The 21,624-nt window shown below is 25.9% G+C and overlaps 1 protein-coding gene across 1 annotated transcript; it reads right to left on the bottom strand.

Moving 5' to 3' along the window:
* Nucleotides 1-674: 674 nt before the first annotated feature.
* On the bottom strand, nucleotides 675-5,234 carry LOC135931484 (G protein-activated inward rectifier potassium channel 4-like). Its single transcript, XM_065468626.1, has 2 exons — nucleotides 4,010-5,234; nucleotides 675-994 (listed from the first exon to the last, which is right to left on the bottom strand). The coding sequence occupies exons 1-2, from the start codon at nucleotides 5,232-5,234 to the stop codon at nucleotides 675-677; spliced, it is 1,545 nt and encodes a 514-aa protein (XP_065324698.1).
* Nucleotides 5,235-21,624: the final 16,390 nt, after the last annotated feature.

Here is a 21,624-nt window from a genome sequence, read left to right as displayed (position 1 = left end):
AGCTATTTTACAATAGCCAAGTTAAATTTACAAACATATCAGATTCTTTCTTTAAAATAATCAATTAATTATTAAAAAAAAATTTATTTTAATAAAAAAGTCATTTTCAATTAATGGTTTTTTTTTCCTGTTCAACTTGCAATTTTCTATTAAAATCAAAATTTATATTTTTTACTTGCTTAAAAAAAATATCCATACGAAATTAAGTCTAAATAAAATGCATTTTAGGTATAACACAATCTAAGTCTGGCCCAAATAAAATGCGACCCACATGCCCCACGGACTCTTAAGCTGGCTTTATTAACTTTAGGACTTAAGTATAAAAAAAATATATTTACAAATTTAACAAAAATTAGGTACTTAGTTAAATATCGAATCGATTTTAAAATATACTGAATTAAGAAATATTTTCATTCCAATAATATTATTTAATGCAAGACGAAACTAGTATATAAAATTTTGTAAACTATTTTGTTTTTATATGAGAGATAAATAAAAATTATAACCGTTAGTGAACAATATATTTCTACTTAAATAAAAAATAGAAAATATAAGAAAGATAAACATATAAGGGAGATCAATTATAAATTATATTCTGATTGAGACATTTATTTAATAGGAATTATTTAAAGAGAGTTAAAATATATCAATTTATTAATAAACATCTTTAGAGATTATTTTCCTAGAAGTAGATGGTCATCTTTAGCCTCCAACTTATCCAATCTTTCCAGTGTCGATTTGAGAAGCATAACTAATTCCGATGTCTCAGCTCTTTCATTTTCTTTCTCCGTGAAGCTTTCGGATGATAATTTTTCTCTTAATCTTTCTTCCTCTTCAAAAAATTTCTTTCTTAAAGATTCTAAAGTCCTAGAACTGCATCGGGGTATGTTGACTGATATAACGCTGTGAAATCGAGTATAATTGATAGCTAGGTTACCAGTTTCCGTGATAAAACGAGTTAAACGCTCAAATCTATATCCCCATAAAATTTCGTCTTGAAACGTATATAAAATGTATAAAAAATATTTACAAACGCTGCATTTATAGTAAGCACGATTTATTCTAGCAATGTGAAATTAATCGCTAGCAAAATCACAGCTATCGCAGCTATAATACTTTTTGAAGTATACTTAAACTTCTATTGCAATTTAATCAATTCGTTCCGTATTTTTAAATTATACCTATTATTGGCCAGATTATGAAAATAAGATGGCAAGAAATTTCGCATCGGGGCGAATCGCGCTCACTATAAATGCAGCGTAACCCTGAATTCACAGACGAAGAATTCAGCATATTTTGTATACTTCGCCGCGAATTCGCGCGATCTGTAAATAGAGTAAGGATATAAATTAAATGGTGCCATTAAATGTAAACGGTTAGTTACAAAAAAACATCACGTCTTAAAATTTTTTTAATTTTAAAACGCGCCCCATTGGTTTTTTAATGAACATTTAAATGTTATTAAAGAATGTATTCAAACTTAATATCCTCAAATAATATCTGGAAGATTGAATGATTAATAAGAAAATTGAGATAAAAAGAAATTATTAATTTTTTCAACAAACTAGCTAGATGGGGTCCCATTATTTACTGAAGTCTCAAAATTTTCCAATATTCATAAGTTATAAAGTAAAGGCGAGCATATTTTGAGATCTTATTTCAAACACAATTATAGAATTTCAAAATGCAGACGATATTTATGTATATTAAAAATAAAATATTTTCAAAAGATGTTTTTATATCGAGAAAATTATTCCATGGAAAAAAATTTAAATGATGCATTAAGCTTTTATGAATCCACTAAGTATGGGTAGAATAGTTGCGCAGTTCAATAAGTCTTAAAGTGACTCTGTACCAAAAATGTATAAAATTTTCTTAATAACCCCTTCCTCTTATCTCAGTCCCCTGGACCTGGAGTCATGTTTCGAACGAATTAAAGACTTTAGTTTATAGAAAAAAAGATAGCCTACGACCTTTTGGAAAACTTGGAATAGAAATACATAAAATTTGGCCATTAATTTAAATGTAAAATCAAGTTTACCTAATTAAGTGAAAAAAAAATTGTTAACTTTTACACAAGGAAAAGGAGGGTAAATCCGACATACATTTGCTTAATTATAGGAAATAATTTTGAAAAAGAGCGAACGGTTTGTCAATGAGAGTCTTCTTTTTTTAATAGGGGTGATCGGGGATAGTGTTATTTCGGCTTAGGTAATTACTTCTCAATTAATTTAAAAATTAAGAAATTTTGAGATTAAAATTTAAGCCAAATATGTATTTTAATAAGGCACTTAAGCATATACACCGAAAACGAATTAAACATTATTCAATTCGATTCGCATTGGAAAATATATTATTGGTCAAATAATTTTTCATCCATTATTCGATCGAATTATTCAAAATTATTCGTGTAATTTGATTTTTTCATATTATTCCAAATTTATCATGTATATTCGACATTATTTCGAAACTATTCGTAAATATTAAACTATTTCATAAATATTCAAAATTATTTGTAACATGTATTTGATTTTTACTAATTCTACATCTATTAATCATTTATCAAATTTTAATCACTAATTTTTCATATTTTGACAAACGTGAGCAAAAATATTTTAAAATTATTTTAAAGAGGAAAGATTTTTGATAAAATTTTACTTTAAAGTCCAAAATATGTTTAATAAAAAAAATCTGTTATTATAAGTAAACCTTTTATAATTTTCATGCACAAAAAAGATGAAATCACAATTTTTTTAAAAAAAATATTCAGAGATTCATTCAAAAAAAATTAAAGATTTTTTAATACATTGATGTTTTCATTTTTTTATAGAATTTAATTTTCGAATCGAATATTTGACTAATCAAATCGAATTGTTTTTATTATTCGTGCGAATGCAAATAAGGAATTGTTCGATAAGTACAAATATATATAATACAATTATTCGATCCGAAAATACAAATCTAACACGAATAATGCAAATATTTGATTCAATTCGATTCGTATTTTTATAGTTATAAGTAGGTCCAAAAATGTTTCACCCATAATTGCTCACGAGAAATTTTAAATGAAACTTTAAATTTTAACACGTCAAAAGTAAATTTTAATTTTTTACATTTTATAATTTTTACTCATAATAGATATCAATTCTAAATAATAAAATAAACACAATTTTATGATGTATAAATATTGACAATATGGTAATTTAATATTTTGAAATTAAATTTTAATAAATTGTGAAGGGGCGGGGCAGGTTTTGGCAGGTTTATTTTAAGCTGGGATTATTTTAAGCTGGGATTATTTTGAATAAAAAAAATCTAACTAAATTTATAGGAACAAAAGGAGCCACTAGTTTATCTAGGGCCATAAATGTGAAGATGATTGACTTATGTAGATTATGACAGGTTTAAATGAAAAAAGGTTCTTCAGAGAGATTTATATAATATAGATGAACTTGGTAAATTTAACATATTTGACAATTTACTTTCATTTACTTAGGATTAACATTTTTATATTAAAAATAAGAGAAAGAAGCGCTATGTCACTCAAAGCGAAAGTATAATAGGTACCCAGGGTGTTTTTCATAATTCTTAAATTTTCATTTTTTTAAAAAATTTTATATTAATAAAAAAATTAAAAGATTTTTTTTAAATATAAATTCCTTTAGATATATATGTAAGAAGAAAACTATGTTCAAGTATTCTGGAAAATTTTCTTCACCTATTTTTTATAGCACTTCAATTTTTTTTATGGACAATATAACCCCGGCCTCTTCTACATTGTTTTTCCCGTTCTTATATGCTTTTTTAAAAATATTTTTTAAATTTAATATTTTTTAAATTTAATATAATTTTAATGTATATGAAATGTTTTAAATAGATTATATGTTTTTTATTTTCTTTTTTTAACATAGTTTTGTAAATAAGCTTTAATAAATAAAATTAAAACCAAAAAATTTTTAATTTCTATTTTATTCGTTTTAAAGCAACAAATAATATATAAATGCCATACGAGGCAAATAGGAAGTCCTAGCTTGCATTGTGGCTCCCGTGGCTTCTATCATTCCCTCAAATATGAAAACCATTTCGAAATGTTCGTTATTCAACTCTTCGGCTCCCATGTCGTAAAAGGGTGACTGATTATCAATTATGTGACTAACAATAACTGGCCACACTAAAAAAACGTTATCATCAGGAGGATTTGTTCCCACTTGGATCACGTAAGGTTTAAGATGAATAACTTCACCTTCCAGAGTAATTTTCTTCCTGAACATGTAAGACTTAGTGTGGGCTCCAATCATATGGGACGTCCTCATGTCACCTATACGTACGCACAAACACAGTTGACCATCACGAGTACAAATAACGGCTTTTTTGCTGAACATGAGAGTAGCGGCTCTTTTCTTAGGTCGACAAAGTTTGGCAAACATCATGCCCGTTATATATCCTTGTACGAGGGCCCCTGTTATGCATTGAAGAATAAAAACTATTATAGCTTCGGGACATTCCTCCGTCGGGTATCTGTATCCATACCCTATAGTGTGTTGGGTCTCTACCGCGAATAAGAAAACACCAGCAAATGATTCTATGTTTTTGACACAGGGTTTCCAATTCGGGTTAGATATGTTGTCGAAATCGTCGTGGGAAAAAAGGATGAGCCACCAAATAAAGGCGAAACATAGCCAACTTCCAAGGAAACCAGCTGTGAAAATGGCCACGGACCAACGCCATTTGCTGTCTAACACAGTAGTGTAAATATCTGACAAAAAGTGCTGACTCAGCTTAGGTATGTGTGAATGGAGCACATTGCAAGTTCCTGATTTGTTAACCAATCTTTTACGAATCTTCTTGGGTAGGAATGCTTCCATTTCTCCAGGAGAATCGTTAGAAATTTTTTTTAAGCTTCGATGGTGGTAGGCATCTAGCCATTGGAATATCTTCAATCTATTTTTATGCTTAAGCGACGTCTGTAAGATTTGTTCATCTGAGACTACAGTAGTTGATTCCCTGTCCTGCGAGTCATAATCACGGCTATATATACTTTTCAAGCTTTTGTTGCTTTCCTTTATGAATCCCGGGGGAATAAAAAAACTCTTTTTTCGTTTGAATCTGGTTTTGAGAACAGATTCGGCTAAGCCATTTTCTTGATTAGGCGATTGTATTTCGATATCGTCACCGGATGTTTGACTATTCTTCTGAGATGCAGGATGAAAGTGGATATTTTTAAAGAATCTCATTATTTATAAAATAAATAAAGTGACATTAATTATATTCGGTTTTTATATCTTATCAATTATAAAAAATATTTATTAAGTAAAGATATTAATTTTTTATAACTTATTTCAAATTACAATAGTCAATTATTTTTTAATTGGTGTAAGAATTAATTTACCTTCCCCCAAAGCATTAGGAAAGAAGGGAATAAAATAGAATAATATATTAAAAATGTTTTACGTTACATTACACAAAAAATGTATTTTTTTTGTGATATAATCTAAATTATAATACATTACATATTATTATTAAACTATAAACTAAAAATTATTTATCGTAATTACTCGATTTGATTTGTAGGGTTTAATAAATGATTTATTAACACTTTGAAAAAAGTGCATTCTAAAAAAAATTAATAAACCATAGTGAATTTGTCAAGGGTGATAATAAAAGATTTTAATATTGTTTTAAAACCAAAAATTATATTCTTAGGCTAATTATCCCTTGTCATTCCATTTAAAGTGTAATTTGATAAAAAAATTCATTGCGTTCACTTCCAAAAGGTTTTTATAAAAATATTCTGAACATAATTATGGTAAATATCTTTTTAAATAAATAAACAATTTTAAAAATAGCTGATTCAGAATATGCAAGTGTCTTCGAAGGATATGTCACCTCCATGAAAAAAATTTAATTTTGTATTTTAAGAATAGAATATAAAGTGCCGACCTACTCCGGTCTAATCTCTTCCCCGGTCTCCACTAGTGTTTTTAAGACAAAATTTTTTCGAAAAACTGCTAAGTTAAAAAATTATAATTTGTAATTATTTAATGGGTTAAATTTCTTGGAATGGAACGACAAAGTAACTAATTATTTTTCAAGTTTCGTTTTAAAATATCTAAATATTTACCTATCAAAAAATATGTTTAAAATATAATAATTTACTATTATTGAAATTTACAAATCGAGTTTCAACACTCCATTTATTTTTAAAAAAAAATTTGTGCGAACTATTAATTAATTTTGATTACTTTTTTAAAAATTTGCCGTTTCTGAGATTTGGCAACCGAATCTCATCATCTTAATGATGTTTGCCAATTTAAAATAACTGCGTATAAATATGAGGTTAAACTTACATCAAGGGGTTCACGTAAAACGTTTGTTTAATCTAGGTAAGCTTATTTCTGGTGAAAAACGAGCCCAGATCTTTTTTACAATTTTGAAAATGTCTACTGTCAAAAGTCAAATAAAAATTTATAAAGTCAAACTTTTGTGAAAAATAAATGGAGGGTATATTCTAATTTAAATTATACGTCTTTATTTTAGAATTGTAGCTTATTTTCATATAATTTCCTTTTATTTTGTAAAATAAAAAAATTAAGATATTAAATATAAAAGAAAATAGCAGTGTTGTTAAATAGCGGGCTACGTAGCGCGCTACTTTTTTCAGTAGCGGTGGCTTTAGCGGGCTACTTTTTTTAGAAAATAGCGATAGCGGTAGCTCGCTTCTAATTTAGAAAGTAGCGAAGTAGATCATTTTACATAATAAATACATCTAAAAATTATTAAAATATATTTTTTTATTAAATCTAAATTATAATCCTTTTATTTAATTTAAGTTTGAAATTTAAATTTATATTTAAAAAAAACATTATAAATCTAGTTAGCATTATAAATTTAGTATTAAAAATGTGTGAGATTGTTGAGGATAGCGAAATTTCTTTGGAAAATGAGAAAAATATAGATTATCCTTTTCCAAAATTCAAAAAATACTTTAATCTTGAAGAAAAAATTACTACTAGATATCGGTTTTGATGCAAGATGTGTCGCAAAATTTTATCCTCAAATCATACAAGCAGCTTTAATTTGACAAAACATTTAAAGGTAATATATTAAACAAATTTAATATCAATGTGTAGGCTAATCCTTAATTTTTAAAATAAATTTAAATCAAAGACCTATCATTTTTTCTAATATATTAATAAATTTTATCTAAATTATTTAAAATATTTTAAAATAGTTATTTCAATCATTTTTATGTACTTATCTCCTACATAATTTTTATTTTGAGTATTACTGTTATAATTTTTGACTGTTCACACCTCAAATTATAAAGAGACTGAAAAATATCTAAAAAGTCCTGGGGTAATGGAAGAAAATATATCCACTTCCAAATCAAATTTAATTCAGACAAAATTAGACATTGATTCATCAACCCAGGATGTCAACATCCTTGGTGGATAATGGTTCTTTTATTAAGATGACAAACACTTTTTCTCCACGTACCAAGATATTTTGCCGACAGATATTGATAGCAAGAATTTTATATAGCTTTAAAGAATGATAGAATTTTTAATATTTAATCTATCAGATGTCACCTATATCTGTACAACAGCAGATTGCTGGACGCACAATAGAAGGTAAAAATGTTTATTTTCTGATTTATAATATGATATTCTAGAGCATATTTAGGAGTGACCGCACATTGGATTGATCCAAAAAATCTAAAACAAAAATCTGTAGCATTAGCTCTAAAAAAAATAATTGGCTGTCAGACTTATGACATTCTAGCAAATATTATTTAAGAACTCCATATGTCTTACAAAATCCTCACTTAAAATCTAGGAAGGGCAAGATAATATGAGCATGGGATATTATGTTCCCACACTAAGTATATTAATTGCCAAGCTCAAAAGAATCAATAATCTAAAATTTTGCCAAAGAGTCTATGCTAAAAGGCATTGAGAAAAGGACAAAACTTTATTTTTATTTTCTATTATACAATATATAAAATGAATAATTTATTGCTAGATTAGCCATAATTTAAATTGGCTTAATTTACAACACAACTATAATATTAATGTTGTGATTGCATTATTTCGATTTGCTTATAATTTTGAATATTTACGAAAAATAATTTTTTTATATAAAATTGAATTTGAAAATGTACATTGTTAAACGAGTATTATATTATGAAGGTTTTAAAGTTATTTGGTTTTGTTTGATATAAATTTTTTAATAATGATGTAAAGTTCATTATAATGAGAAGAAATTTTAGGGATGATGTTAATTTTATATAAAATACACAATTTTTATAATTTAAAGCACTTCCACTTTTTTTTAATTTTTTTTACTTTCACATAATTTTTCGCATATAATTTTTATTATTTTTATACTTTTACTTTTTTATTTTTTTTGGTTATGTATTCCCTAAAATTAATTTATATAATTTATAATTATTTTTTGGTATTAGTATTTAAAAAAGGATTCAAAACTATAATTTTAGTATATATTTATATTTTATATTTAGGTTCTAATCTCCCAATTCAAATTTTCCCAACTAACAATTAATATATAGTATTAATATAAAATTCAAAATTAATATATTATTAATTACCTTGTGTATAATAATTATATTTTTTTAAATCTTTATTTACCATAATTTAATGCTATTTTAATATTTTTTTAAAATGAATCTAAATCTCAGATAAATTTAAATTTTGAAAATTAAAAAGGTATACTTTTTTTATAATAAATACAATCGCTTTATATAAATTAGATTTCAGATCTGTATGATGATGATAATGTAATAGCTGCTATCGTTCATCCTAGTTTTAAATTAAATTGGCCATACATTAATTTGACTGAATCTAAAAGGCAACTTGAAACGTTAAAAAATGCCATGCCTAACCACGATACTAATACTATAGCAAGATCGAAACCGCGGCCTTACATAGAGGATTTTTTTGAAATAATAATAATATTATTGAACCTCTAGATGCTTTTTTTAAATCTAAAAAACTCATTTAAATATTTTTGATAATTTTTTTCATATAAAAAGTGTGTTTATTAAATTTAATACTGCGCTGCCCTCAAGTACTAGTGCTGAACGATTATTTAGTATGGCAAAGCTTATATTTCTGATCGTCGCTCTAGACTTGGGGATGGCAGTACCGAAATGTTATATTATTAAAGTGCAATAATAAATAAATTATATATATGTCGTATTGGGATATGGAATCATGTGGGATTCGGTATCCCAACGTGGGGATTCAAGATCTTAAATCCCCACGTTTTATTCGGGATCTTTTTTTAAAAATATTTTTGAAAAAAAAAAATTACTTTTTCTTCTCTCTTTTTACGGCTGGCACCATATAATTAAAAGGCCAAAATAAGGGATTTAAAAAGAGAATTTAAAAAAAAGTAAATAGCATAAAATTAAGGCATATAATGAATGAAAAGGGATGAGGTTAAGACTTTTTTGTTTTAAAAAATATTAAAAAATATATTTATAAAAATCCGAATTATTGCAACAATTATTCAATGTAATATGGCATTTTGTTGAACATTTAAGAAGGGACCCGAACTGTTATTTATAACGGTTCAGTTTGGTTACGGTTCAGTATATAAAAAACTATTATGGTTTATTTTTCTGGATGCCGTTTTTAAAAATCAAGTATGAATTAGGAAAAATACTATGTATCTTTAGGTTGAGCCAAATAAGGTTAGACTCATTTAGAGATTGTTAAAACTAAATTATTTATAACAACGAACATATTTTAAGTTGAGATTATCAAAATGTTTTTTTTTAAAAAAGGCTAAGGACCAATATATATTTTTATTTAGTAATTTTATATATTTTTACATATTTTTATATAGCTGTAAAAAATTATAGGATTAAGTTTTGAAAAATTTAAAAACACCGTGAATTTTCGGGCGTGAAACAAAATATTGCCTTTCGGGGCGGGTCGGGCCAAAATTTTTTTAGTGGTAAGCGTGAATATTTTCAATGCCACATTTATTTTATTTTATTATATTTAATTTATATTAAAACCATTTTTTCGAGTATTTATTTAATGATTTAAAGCATAAAAATAATATATATTAAATATCTCTAAAAAATAAAATTTTCTGGTGCCAGCCAGGCAGCAAAAAAATATAATTTAATTGTTTTTTTTAAAAAAAGATTCCAAATCAAATCGGTATCGTCCCTCTAATTCGTATGAAAATTTAGGAAATAGGTTTTTTGTCGTATTGCAATAGTTCGTTCCCCAAAAAAAGCCAATTTGCAATAGTTCGTTCCCAAAGTAGTTTGTTCCCAAAATAATTATGAAAATCCAAGAGATTAAAGCTAAATCGCAACAATTATCAATAAGAAAATTGTAAAGTATATATTATTTAATTTGCATATAATAATTAATTTTTTTAGAAAACTAGGCAAAACAAAGAGTGCATATAAACAAAGCTATTATTCAAATTCTAATAATCAAATGGTTCAATATAGTTTGATTAAATCAAAATACAACAATAATATTATTTATTCTAACAAAATTTTAATTCAATTTATACATTATCATGCAAAAAAAAGAGATTGCATTTTTATATATTAATTAAAATTTTTATTATGAGATATTTCATATAAATTTTAATAATGTTATATCAAAGATATATTTATAATAAAGAGTTTGCTAAAATATTGTAAATTATCTGCTATTTATATCATTTTTAAACAAAGCTATTATTCAAATTCTAATAATCAAATGGTTCAATATAGTTTGATCAAATCAAAATACAACAATAATATTATCTATTCTAACAAAAATTTAATTCAATTTATACATTATCATGCAAAAAAAAGAAATTGCATTTTTATATATTAACTAAAAATTTTATTATGAGATATTTCATATAAATTTTAATAATGTTATATCAAAGATATATTTATAATAAAGAGTTTGCTAAAATATTGTAAATTATCTGCTATTTATATCATTTTTAAACAAAGCTATTATACAAATTCTAATAATCAAATGGTTCAATATAGTTTGATCAAATCAAAATACAACAATAATATTATCTATTCTAACAAAAATTTAATTCAATATATACATTATCATGCAAAAAAAAGAGATTGCATTTTTATATATTAATTAAAAATTTTATTATGAGATATTTCATATAAATTTTAATGATGTTATGTCAAAGATATATTTATAATACAATTGTGCTGTCTATTATATATTAATGGATCTAGAGCATTATGAGTTTGCTAAAATATTGTAAATTATCTGCTATTTATTTTTTAATATATACTGTTCTTGTATTAATATAAATATTAATTACCATTTAGCCATTTAAATTTAATTTAAAATAAAAAGCATTTTTTAATTTATTTGCCAAATCTGTTACAACGTTTCAAAATTATACAATTTTATAATCGCTTCAAATATATTTGTGGCCATTTTAGGTCATTTGACGTTTTTTCACAAATGTTCATACGATCTAGTGGACCCTAACCTCCAAATCTCCTTATATATTTTTTTTTAAAAAATATATTTTTGTTATAAATATCTGAACCATACTGTAACCGAACCGATATAATTATTTTTTGAAGGAAACGCTCCTTTTTAAAAGTATAGCTCCAGCTCCCGCTCCTAATTTCTCAAAAGGAGCTAGCTCCCGCTCCCATATTTAAAAGGAGCTAGCTCCCGCTCCAAGTAATGGAGACCCACTCCATAACCGCTCCTTTGATTTTCATTTTTTTAGAAGGTATACAAAACAAAATCATATTTTTTTTATCAAAAAGCTTTATTTATATTAAATGATCTAACAAAATATTTATAACCTTTTATTAGCTTTTAAAAGTAATAAATTTTCTAAATTAGAATCTAACAAACATCCACGCCTCTCCCCTAATACCTGTTTTGCAATACTAAATAGGCACTCCACAGTAGCACTAGAGGGAAGCGGGGTATTGTATTTTATAAAGATATTTTTTAATTCAGGGAATTTATTAAAAATAGTAATTTTGGTATTTTAAAAAATATTTGTCCAATATATTATCTTCCTAATGATCAATATCATGGAATCCAAAAAAATCTTCCAAATCAATTTGTATTTAAAAGAAAGATTTTTTACTTTTAGATGCTTTTTTAGATTGAAGCTGCTCACTTTTGAATATTAAATAGTTTTATTTAAACACAAAAGACATTTTGCCCTTAAATTTGTTTGATCATTTGGATCAACATCTTTTAGAAGTTTAAAATGATGGAAATGGAAATTCGATTTCTTCATCTATGATCTCTAAATCCATAATATCTAAAACTATTTTTTATTATTTATCTATAAAATGAATATTAATATGACTTACAAGATTTTCCAAAAAATTTTCAATATAAAAAGGAAAACTTGATGTTTAATATTTAAAATGATTAGATGAAAAACCAATATAATACTCAGCTAAACATTTAATAATAGATAAATTTAAATTAAATAAAATTTCATTTTTATTGAATTTTAATTAAGAAATATTATTAATATTTAAAAAATAATTTAATTTATACATTAAATTTAAAGGAGCGGTGGAGCGGCACTCCTCCACTCCAGCCCTAAAAGGAGCTAGCTCCCGGTCCCGCTTCCCAATTTTAAAAAGGAGGGGCACTCCAGGTGTTTTTAGAAAAATGTAGCGGCGCTCCTTAACAACTCTGAGTAAAAAGAACCTTTATAAAAAACCGTTAAACCGGTTCAATTTATATTTTAGAAATGGAAATATTTAAATATTCAGAATTATATAAACGTGCTCTTATAGTACTGGCGGTTCCCGCAACACAAGTTTCTGTGGAAAGGGCTTTTTCGGGGCTAAAATTTGTGTTATCGTCACAACGAACAAAAAGGAATCCATTTATACTTGAAAATATATTACTTATAAGTTCAAATAATATATTTAAAATGAGTTATTTTGAATCTTATATATTTTTTTTATATATAATTCATAGAATAAAAATTTAGAAGATGGTGTTGCTTCAATAAAAAAAAATTTCTAACCGTAATGAACCTTTATAAACCTTTATAATTAGATGAACCATAAATTTCTTCTCAAGAACCGTAACCAAAACGTAACCATTATAATTTTTTATATAATTGAACCGTAACCAAACTGAACCGTTACAAATAACGGTTCGGTCCCTGCTTAAATGTTCAACGAAATGCCATATTGCATTGAATAATTGTTGCAATAATTCAAATTTTTTTAAATATATTTTTCAATATTTTTTAAAACAAAAAAGTCTTAACCTCATCACTTTTCATTCATTATATGCCTTAATTTTATACTATTTACTTTTTTTTAAATTCTCTTTTTAAATCCCTTATTTTGGCCTTTTAATTATATGGTTCTAGCTGCAAAAAAAGAGAAGAAAAAGTAATATATTTTAATATTTTTTAAAACAAAAATGTCTTAACCTCATATCCCTTTTCATTTATTATGGTTCCATGTCAATTCAGCGAAACTTTTATCGCGAATGGATTTTATAGCGAAACTTTTATCGCGAATCCATAATAGCGAATACTATTCCGCGAATGCAATATCGCGAAACAAATATCGCGAATTTTTTATAGCGAAACCTTTATCGCGAAACCTTTATAGCGAATACATTACCGCGAATACAATATCGCGAAACAAATATCGCGAATTTTTTATAGCGAAACCTTTATCGCGAAACCTTTAATGCGAATACATTACAGCGAAACTTTTATCGCGAATCAATAATCGCGAAAATTTTATAGCGAAATCTTTATCGCGAAACCTTTAAAGCGAATACATTACTGCGAAACTTTAATCGCGAATCAATAATCGCGAAAATTTTATAGCGAAGTTATTATCGCGAAACATATATCGCGATAGAGAATTTAATATCGCGATAATTGCTAATAATGACTAATTTATTTTGAATCACTTTTTTATAATTAAATTATTTGAATAATATTTTTTTAAAATAGGTTGAAGATTGATTCACAATGATAGTTTGTAATTTTCTTTTAACCTTAAAAAATTTATATAATGATTAATAAACTTAGATCTGGTTTATGAAATTTGTTATTGAAATATACTTTTTCGCTATCCTATCCTTTTCTTCGAAGTTCTTATTTTATAATAATTGCGCACAAGGAACTCAGCTTTATCAATATATTAATCATTGAGTTTATTAGTTAAATCTTGATATTTACTGGCGAAATTGATATCTGGGTAGCATTCCTATTTAATGTCTGATGACCTAATTAGTGTTGTTAAACGGCTCTTTTTGAGCCGATTTTTAAAAACGACTAACTCAATATTTCATCCTGAATAATATTAAGCAAGACTGAAGATTTTGTTTGTAGAAGGAAAAAGGTTTGAACATCTATTAAAAAATCTCAAGGCTTAGGCAATATTTTCTGGCTAAAATATTGAGTTAGCCGTTTTTAAAAATCGGCTCAAAATGAGCCGTTTAACAACACTAGACCTAATATTTATAAATTTAACAATCAATTTTGGCAGGGTTAGCAGTCAGTCAATTGACCAGTCAAATGACTAGATTTTGACGGGTCAAGGGGGAATATTTGACCTGGTCATATAGTCAAATATTCTATAAGATCTGAATATAAAAATATGTTTGAAAAAGAAAAAACGATATAAATACATGTGATCACAATACTGCTATTTATTGAGTTCCTAATATTAAGGAGAGCATTTTACTCATAGTGAATTTAATGAAGTATGTAATATAATAAGAGAATTAGGCATACTACAGGTGGTGATCAAAATATTTCAAGTTATATTTTACGATCATTATAGATATCTTTTTATCTTTTCTGTTTATTTGAGAAGGGGGGGGGCGTGATTTAGTATAATATCTCGCCATGAATCTCAATTAATTTAAATATAATATTTTGATTTGGGTTCTTATTGAATAAATAATTTTATATAATAAAAATATAGCCACACTTATAAAAATTAACAAATAATTAATGACATAATTGATAAATTATATAACTATTAAAAAAAAAGTATTGCCGAAATTTAAAAAAAAAAATTTTCTCTTCTGGCTGGTGCCATTCCCTTGGTTATAAATTATAAATATTTTCGCCATTCTTTCCTCTTTATTTCAGAGTCTTATAAAATACAATAATAAAAATTTTGTTTGTTTTTATATTATAGGCTCAAATTTTTTATATTTGCATTATTTTTTGTGACAAAAATATAGGAAGGTCTACTTTGGTATAAAATTTAGCAAGCTACATACCGACTCACAATGCTCTACTTTTTCCTTCACATATTCAATAAATAAAAAAATCATTTTTTAAAAAACTTTTTATAATTAGATTTATTTTGTAAGGATATTTATTCTAAATGTGAATTAGATATCAAAAAATATGGCCTAAAGGGATCTATTAAAATAAGATAATACGCTATACCATTTCCTATTTTAACTTAAGAAAAGGACTGTGGAGAATATAATCAGGGGCTTGTATACATATCTATAAATGATATCAACCCTCTCAAAACTTTTAACCACCTACCAAATAAAAATAATTAAAAAAAGAAAATACAATTCATCCCTTTCCAATTTTATTCAAATAATGATAATTATTTCATAACTAACTATCCCCCCCTCTAATTTCAATGATGCTCCTCTAATGAGTTCGCAGTTCAAGTTACGATGGAAAAAAAATTGCTTGAATTAATTTTGTTATATTATAGCTCTAAAATTCCTTAAGGTTCATAATTATTTAAATATTTGCATTTTGTTAACTTTTTTAAATATACTATATTCTCATTTGATTTGATAACAATGTAATTGAGCTTAGGTGGCTTCATGTCATGAATAATAAAAATAAAATTAAAATTAAAATACATCATTTTTTTTGGTTTTTTTTTAAAAAATATTTTTATTTACCCGCGAAGAGTGGCATTAAAAATTAAAAAATCTCGCTGAATAATAATAAATATAAATTTTTTTATGAAAACTAGATTTAAGAAATTTACGTAAGAAATGTATATGAGATGTCTTACCTTTTCACTTATTACAAAGAACTTATAGGAATTTTGAGTTATTTTCTCTAAAACATCCACCAATAATTTTAAAATCATTCTTCGCTAGGCTTTATTTTAATTGTATGCGGTTTTAGATGAAATAATTAAAATGCTAATGTAATTATAAACGATTTATATTAATTATGGAGAATATGGTAAAAATAACTATTATCAGCTTGGATTTTACAGTTTATAAAATCGTTTTTAAATAAGTGTTCTGAACAGTGGCGTAGACAAAGGGGAAGAGCTAAACCTCCCTCACTGGGAAATATGATTAATGACAACTTTCTTGTAAATTGATAAAACTCCTTCCATAGTCTAAAGAAAATTCTTATTTAAAAAACAACAAAAAAAAATCTTACAAATCTAGGAATAAACAATACCATCATTTTATTTTATAATCCATTTTCACAATTTTTTTTACAAATTATAATTATAAAACGGAATGCTTCTCAGAGAGGTTAAGCGCACTTAATATTACGTTATTAAACAATAGCTCAACCTATTCACTTGATGAAAATAATTAGCTATCCTAATTGTTTTAAATTTTACCATAACCAATCCTTCTCATTTTGATATAACTTTTCCAAAGTTGCCGCAAGTTATGTCATCTGTCGGAAAAGTTTCCAAGCTTAATTTTCTTTTGGCTAAAATATCGAGTATCTTTAAATCCTCATATTTTGAAATAGGAAAAAAGTTGATTTTATAAATAAATATAGTAATATTTTTTTAAGATATTTCATTTAATTTTTTTTATTATAATTGCTTTCTTTAGATTCTTTGTTTAATCTTATAATGTTTCAAATTTTTGAAATCCTAATACTTTTTGGTTCATACTTAAAGGTTTGCTATTGTCTATTTCGCTTATTAAAACTTATTGACTGGAAAAACTGATTGATGTAATACTAAGTAATAATCTGGCATTTCATATAGTAGAGCTTACCCAAAAATATTTGTTTGTTTTCGCATGTTGTTAATCTTAGCAATTTTATCTTATTTTGTCAGTAAAAACTATCTACCAAATGAATTGAAGAATCAATGTAATAATTATTGATTTAAGTTCCAGATTTATTGCTTCCAGAAATTTGGTTGATTTTACGCTTTAATGGGTGATATAGATTTTATTTTTCTTATAGCACGGTTGCCTTTTTGTGTGTGAAAAAAATGACTGAAGAATTAATAAATATTAGCGCAAACCAGCTATTTCCCATTCTATCAATAATGCCTGAATTAGGCAATTTTTCTTATTTTGCTAATAAACTTTTTCTTTATACTGTCTAAACGAATTAAATTATAATTAATAAGGAACATCGATAAAATTTTCGGAATAAATTATTTCAGTCGCTTAAACCATAGATTTGCCAAAATTTTGTTACTAATAGTTTTTTTCCTTTTACTAGCTATTATACTCGTTTAAGTACTCAATTGGTACTAATAAAGCAAGAAATATTGATATAATTTACAATTAGTTCGTAGAACTATACAGTCGCCAAATTTAACAGCGATGATATTAATTATATAAATCCTGTCTATGCCACTGTTCTGATACACAAGTTGAAGCGATATAGAAATTGCTCAGAATTATCAAATTATTATGGTAATTATAGATATAAATATCTTAAACATGATATTTAAAGAAATTCGAATATTATGAAAGAATTAAATAAAAATGTAAATATAAGCCTTCCTGATATTGGAATATCTTTATTTTCTTGATTTGGAACATTTTCTATTTATTTTCAAAAAATCCTAATTTATTTTAATTCCATTTTATTAGAAAAAATGAGTAAAAGTGCTTACAAATTGAGAAGGAGCGTTTAGCGGTGTTTTCATAAAAACGCCTGATTTAAATTGAACTGGTATTATTTTATAAAATGATGAAAACTATTATACGTTTTTTTAATTTTTATATTGTTTAGTTAGACTTGTGAAATCAGCAAAAATAAAAAACTAAAATAACTAGATCTAATGATTTATTTCCATAATTTATTCTTCATAAATATTACAATGTAATCCAATAGAATATTTTGAATTTTTTTTTTGATAATTATAACTTTTCAGTTATTTCTATTTATTAAAATGCGAAAAGAAGAAAAAGGAGAGGTCAAAATATTCAAATAAATTAGTTACTATTATATCAGAAAGTTATATCGATGTGCATTATCTAAAAATTATAATTAGTAGGCATTAATTATCAGTGAAATCTTCTATAATTTTTAAAAATAATCTGAGAAAATCAATAAAAAATTCTTAGCTCTCTATATAATTTTTCATCTAGATTGGGAAAAAGGTATATCAGAAAATTTTCTTTAAATGACATAAAGCACACGGGGGGGGGGGGGCGGGTTAACTTACTCTGGTAAAAACTTAACCCAAAATGTCCCCTCCATACTTACAACCATGAGTGAGTGAGACCTGAAAGAGTAATGTATTTTGTATCACATCAGATAAATGTTACATGCTTATTAAATAAACAATACGTAATAAAATATTCTTAAAACATTCGCGTTTATGATTTAAGAAACTTCGGTTGGTAAATTGATATTGAATATATCAATTTCACTTAAAATGAATTCGTAATTTTCGGTCATGCGCTCGCTATAATAATTTCGCGCACATACATTCGCGGTAGAAAATTCGCTATAAAGAGTTGGCGTTCGCTAAAATTTATTCGCTCTAAAGTATTCGCGGTTTAGGTTTCGCGGAAATAAATTCGCGATAATGAGTTCGCGATCAAAGTTTCGCTATAATGTATTCGCTATAAAGTATTCGCGGTTAAAGTTTCGCGGAAATAAATTCGCTATAATGAGTTCGCGATCAAAGTTTCGCTAAAATGTATTCGCTATAAAGTATTCGTGGTTAAGGTTTCGCGGAAATAAATTCGCTATAACGAGTTCGCGATCAAAGTTTCGCTATAATGTATTCGCTATAAAGTATTCGCGGTCAAGGTTTCGCGGAAATAAATTCGCGATAATAAGTTCGCGATATTGTCTTCGCTATGAAATTCCTTCGCGATAAACGACATTCGCGATAAACGACATTCGCGATAAAAGTTTCGCGAAAAAGTGTTTCGCGATAAAAGTTTCGCTGAATTGACCTGATACGATTTATTATATGCCTTAATTTTATACTATTTACTTTTTTTTAAATTCTCTTTTTAAATCCCTTATTTTGGCCTTTTAATTATATGGTGCCAGCCGCAAAAAAAGAGAAGAAAAAGTAATTATATTATTTATTTTTTTTCATGGGGATTCGGAATATTTTTTAAATATTTTAAAAAAAAAGATCCCGAATAAAACGTGGGGATTCAAGATCTTGAATCCCCACGTTGGGATTCCGAATCCCACATGATTCCATATCCCAATACGACATATATATATATGTAACAAATTATAGTCATGTTATTATACCAATATTTTATTTGTGGAAATAAAGTTACGTAAAAAATATTTTAAAAAAAAATCAAAAAACTTTAGCAACTTTTTTTAAAAGTAACTTTAGCTACTTTTTTTAGAGTAACTTTAGCTACTTTTTTTAGAGTAACTTTAGCTACTTTTTTTAAAAAGTAACTTTAGCTATTTTTTTAAAAAGTAACTTTAGCTACCTTTTTTAAAGTAGCTAATAGCGCGCTACTCATTTAAAAACGATAGCGGTAGCGATAGCCCGCAGTAGCGTTTAAAAACACAAAATAGGATATATTATTTTTATTCTTCATTAGTTTTTATTAACAATGGTGATAAGTTTATATGAATGACATTACTGCCGATATTCATTAAAAATTAAAATACATGTATAAATAGAAGTCCACCAATTGAAATCATATGAAATGTCTTTCAAACCCCCATTAATATTGATTACAGCTATTTCAATGTTTGTACACTTTTAATAAATTTAATTATTAGTATATGTTAAATGCCATTGGTTTGACGTAGTAGATATTTATTTAAGTACAGCCAACCCTGTCTAATTAACTGTTGGGACCAAGATTTTTGCACAACTTAGACAGTTTGCTCAATTTATTAGGACTTTTTAATTTCTAAAAATAACATTTTACCACTATATTCATAGTTTAGCAAAAAGCCAGATTATGTTCAATTCTCAAATAATTTTTTTTACTTTTTATTAATTCATCAAAAATCGCGAGTAAAATTATTGCATACCTAAACTAACACCAAATGTACACATATATAAATAGTATCTAATAGCGCGTTGCTTTTTTTGATAGTTAGCGGTAGCGCGCTACTTTTTTTGACAAATAGCCATAACGGTAGCCCGGAGTATGGTTTAACAACTCTGAATTTTGCTAACCATTTTATCCACATTTAAATACAATATAAAATAAGAATAAAAATATAAAATTAATGGTTGCTGCTTCTTTCAAAGGGCTTATTATTCTTATTTTTAAATGTTATTTTTTAAATGTTATTTTTTAAATGTTATTTTTTAAATGTTATTTTTTAAATGTTATTTTTTAAATGTTATTTTTTAAATGTTATTTTTTAAATGTTATTTTTTAAATGTTATTTTTTTATGTTATTATTTTATGTTTATTTTTTTATATTAATATTGGATTGGTTCTTTTTCTGATTGGTTAATTTGTTATAATTTTTTATTTAAGATATTTTAAAATAATTTTTTCTAAAATATGTGTCATAAAGAACAAAAAACATATTTAAATTAAATTCAGTATTTTTGTTTATTTTTATATTTTTTTTAAAAAAAATAAAATATATTAAAAATATATGTTAAGGGATATTTTCTAAATCGTTAAAAATTTGGAATCTTGTTCTAAGGATTGTACAATAATGTTTAAAGAAGATTTTCAAGCAAGATCTATCTATGCACTAACATCTTCCTTTTAGCATTTAAATTTAAAAATATAAATTTAAATTTAACACTAATTGTCTGTCTTAATCTCAGAAAAATTCTATTCTAATTTATTCTCTATTTAAAAAATGATAATTCGAATCCTTGCAAAAGTCCATGGCTGCAAATAATCACTCGGTTAACCAACATAATAACTCATTTCAATCCTATTTTTTTAATATTTTTAAGTCCTAAGTCGACCCGATTAAAATTTTTTTAACCCGAAGCTGAGTTGCTTGCAAAGTTTTACTATCTAACCCCATAAAACGTCATTTTTGCTGCTTCTTTACTTTTTGTAAATAATTTTCATTCGAAATATTTGGTATAACATTATTCATCTGATCCTCGTGTCTGGAGTCTGAACTTCGGGACTGAACCCCGCGGATGTGCTTAGGGTTCGTACTCGGAGCTGGTTTAGTCAATTTTTAGACCTAAATCCCGAGTCTGACAACCATTTAACAACACATATAGTGTTTATAATGTAGGGGATAGGGGAGGGGGGTAGGAGCATTTTCTACAAATTTTTTAAAGGTGGAAGGCTATGGGTAAGTTATTTTTTTAGGGGGATGGTGGGAATTTTAGATGAAAGGCAGTTTTTTGAAATATTGCATTATGATTTATACAATCATTAATAAAATAAAATTTTTGGGGGTTATCAATTTGAAACGCAGTTCTATTCATTAAATCAAAATATT

This window comes from Gordionus sp. m RMFG-2023, chromosome 1 (assembly GCF_954871325.1).
Source record: "Gordionus sp. m RMFG-2023 chromosome 1, tfGorSpeb1-WG-v2, whole genome shotgun sequence".
NCBI classification, from domain to species: Eukaryota; Metazoa; Nematomorpha; class Gordioida; order Chordodea; family Parachordodidae; genus Gordionus; species Gordionus sp. m RMFG-2023.
This window is presented reverse-complemented; position numbering and strand designations above follow the sequence as displayed.

Bases quoted from the DNA above. Each gene is read 5' to 3' on its own strand.
- LOC135931484 (XM_065468626.1), bottom strand. From the start codon at position 5,234: ATGAGATTCTTTAAAAATATCCACTTTCATCCTGCATCTCAGAAGAAT. The intron at 995-4,009 runs GTATGGCATTTA...ATACGTTTCAAG, and splicing joins TAGGACTTCCTATTTGCCTC to ACGAAATTTTATGGGGATAT.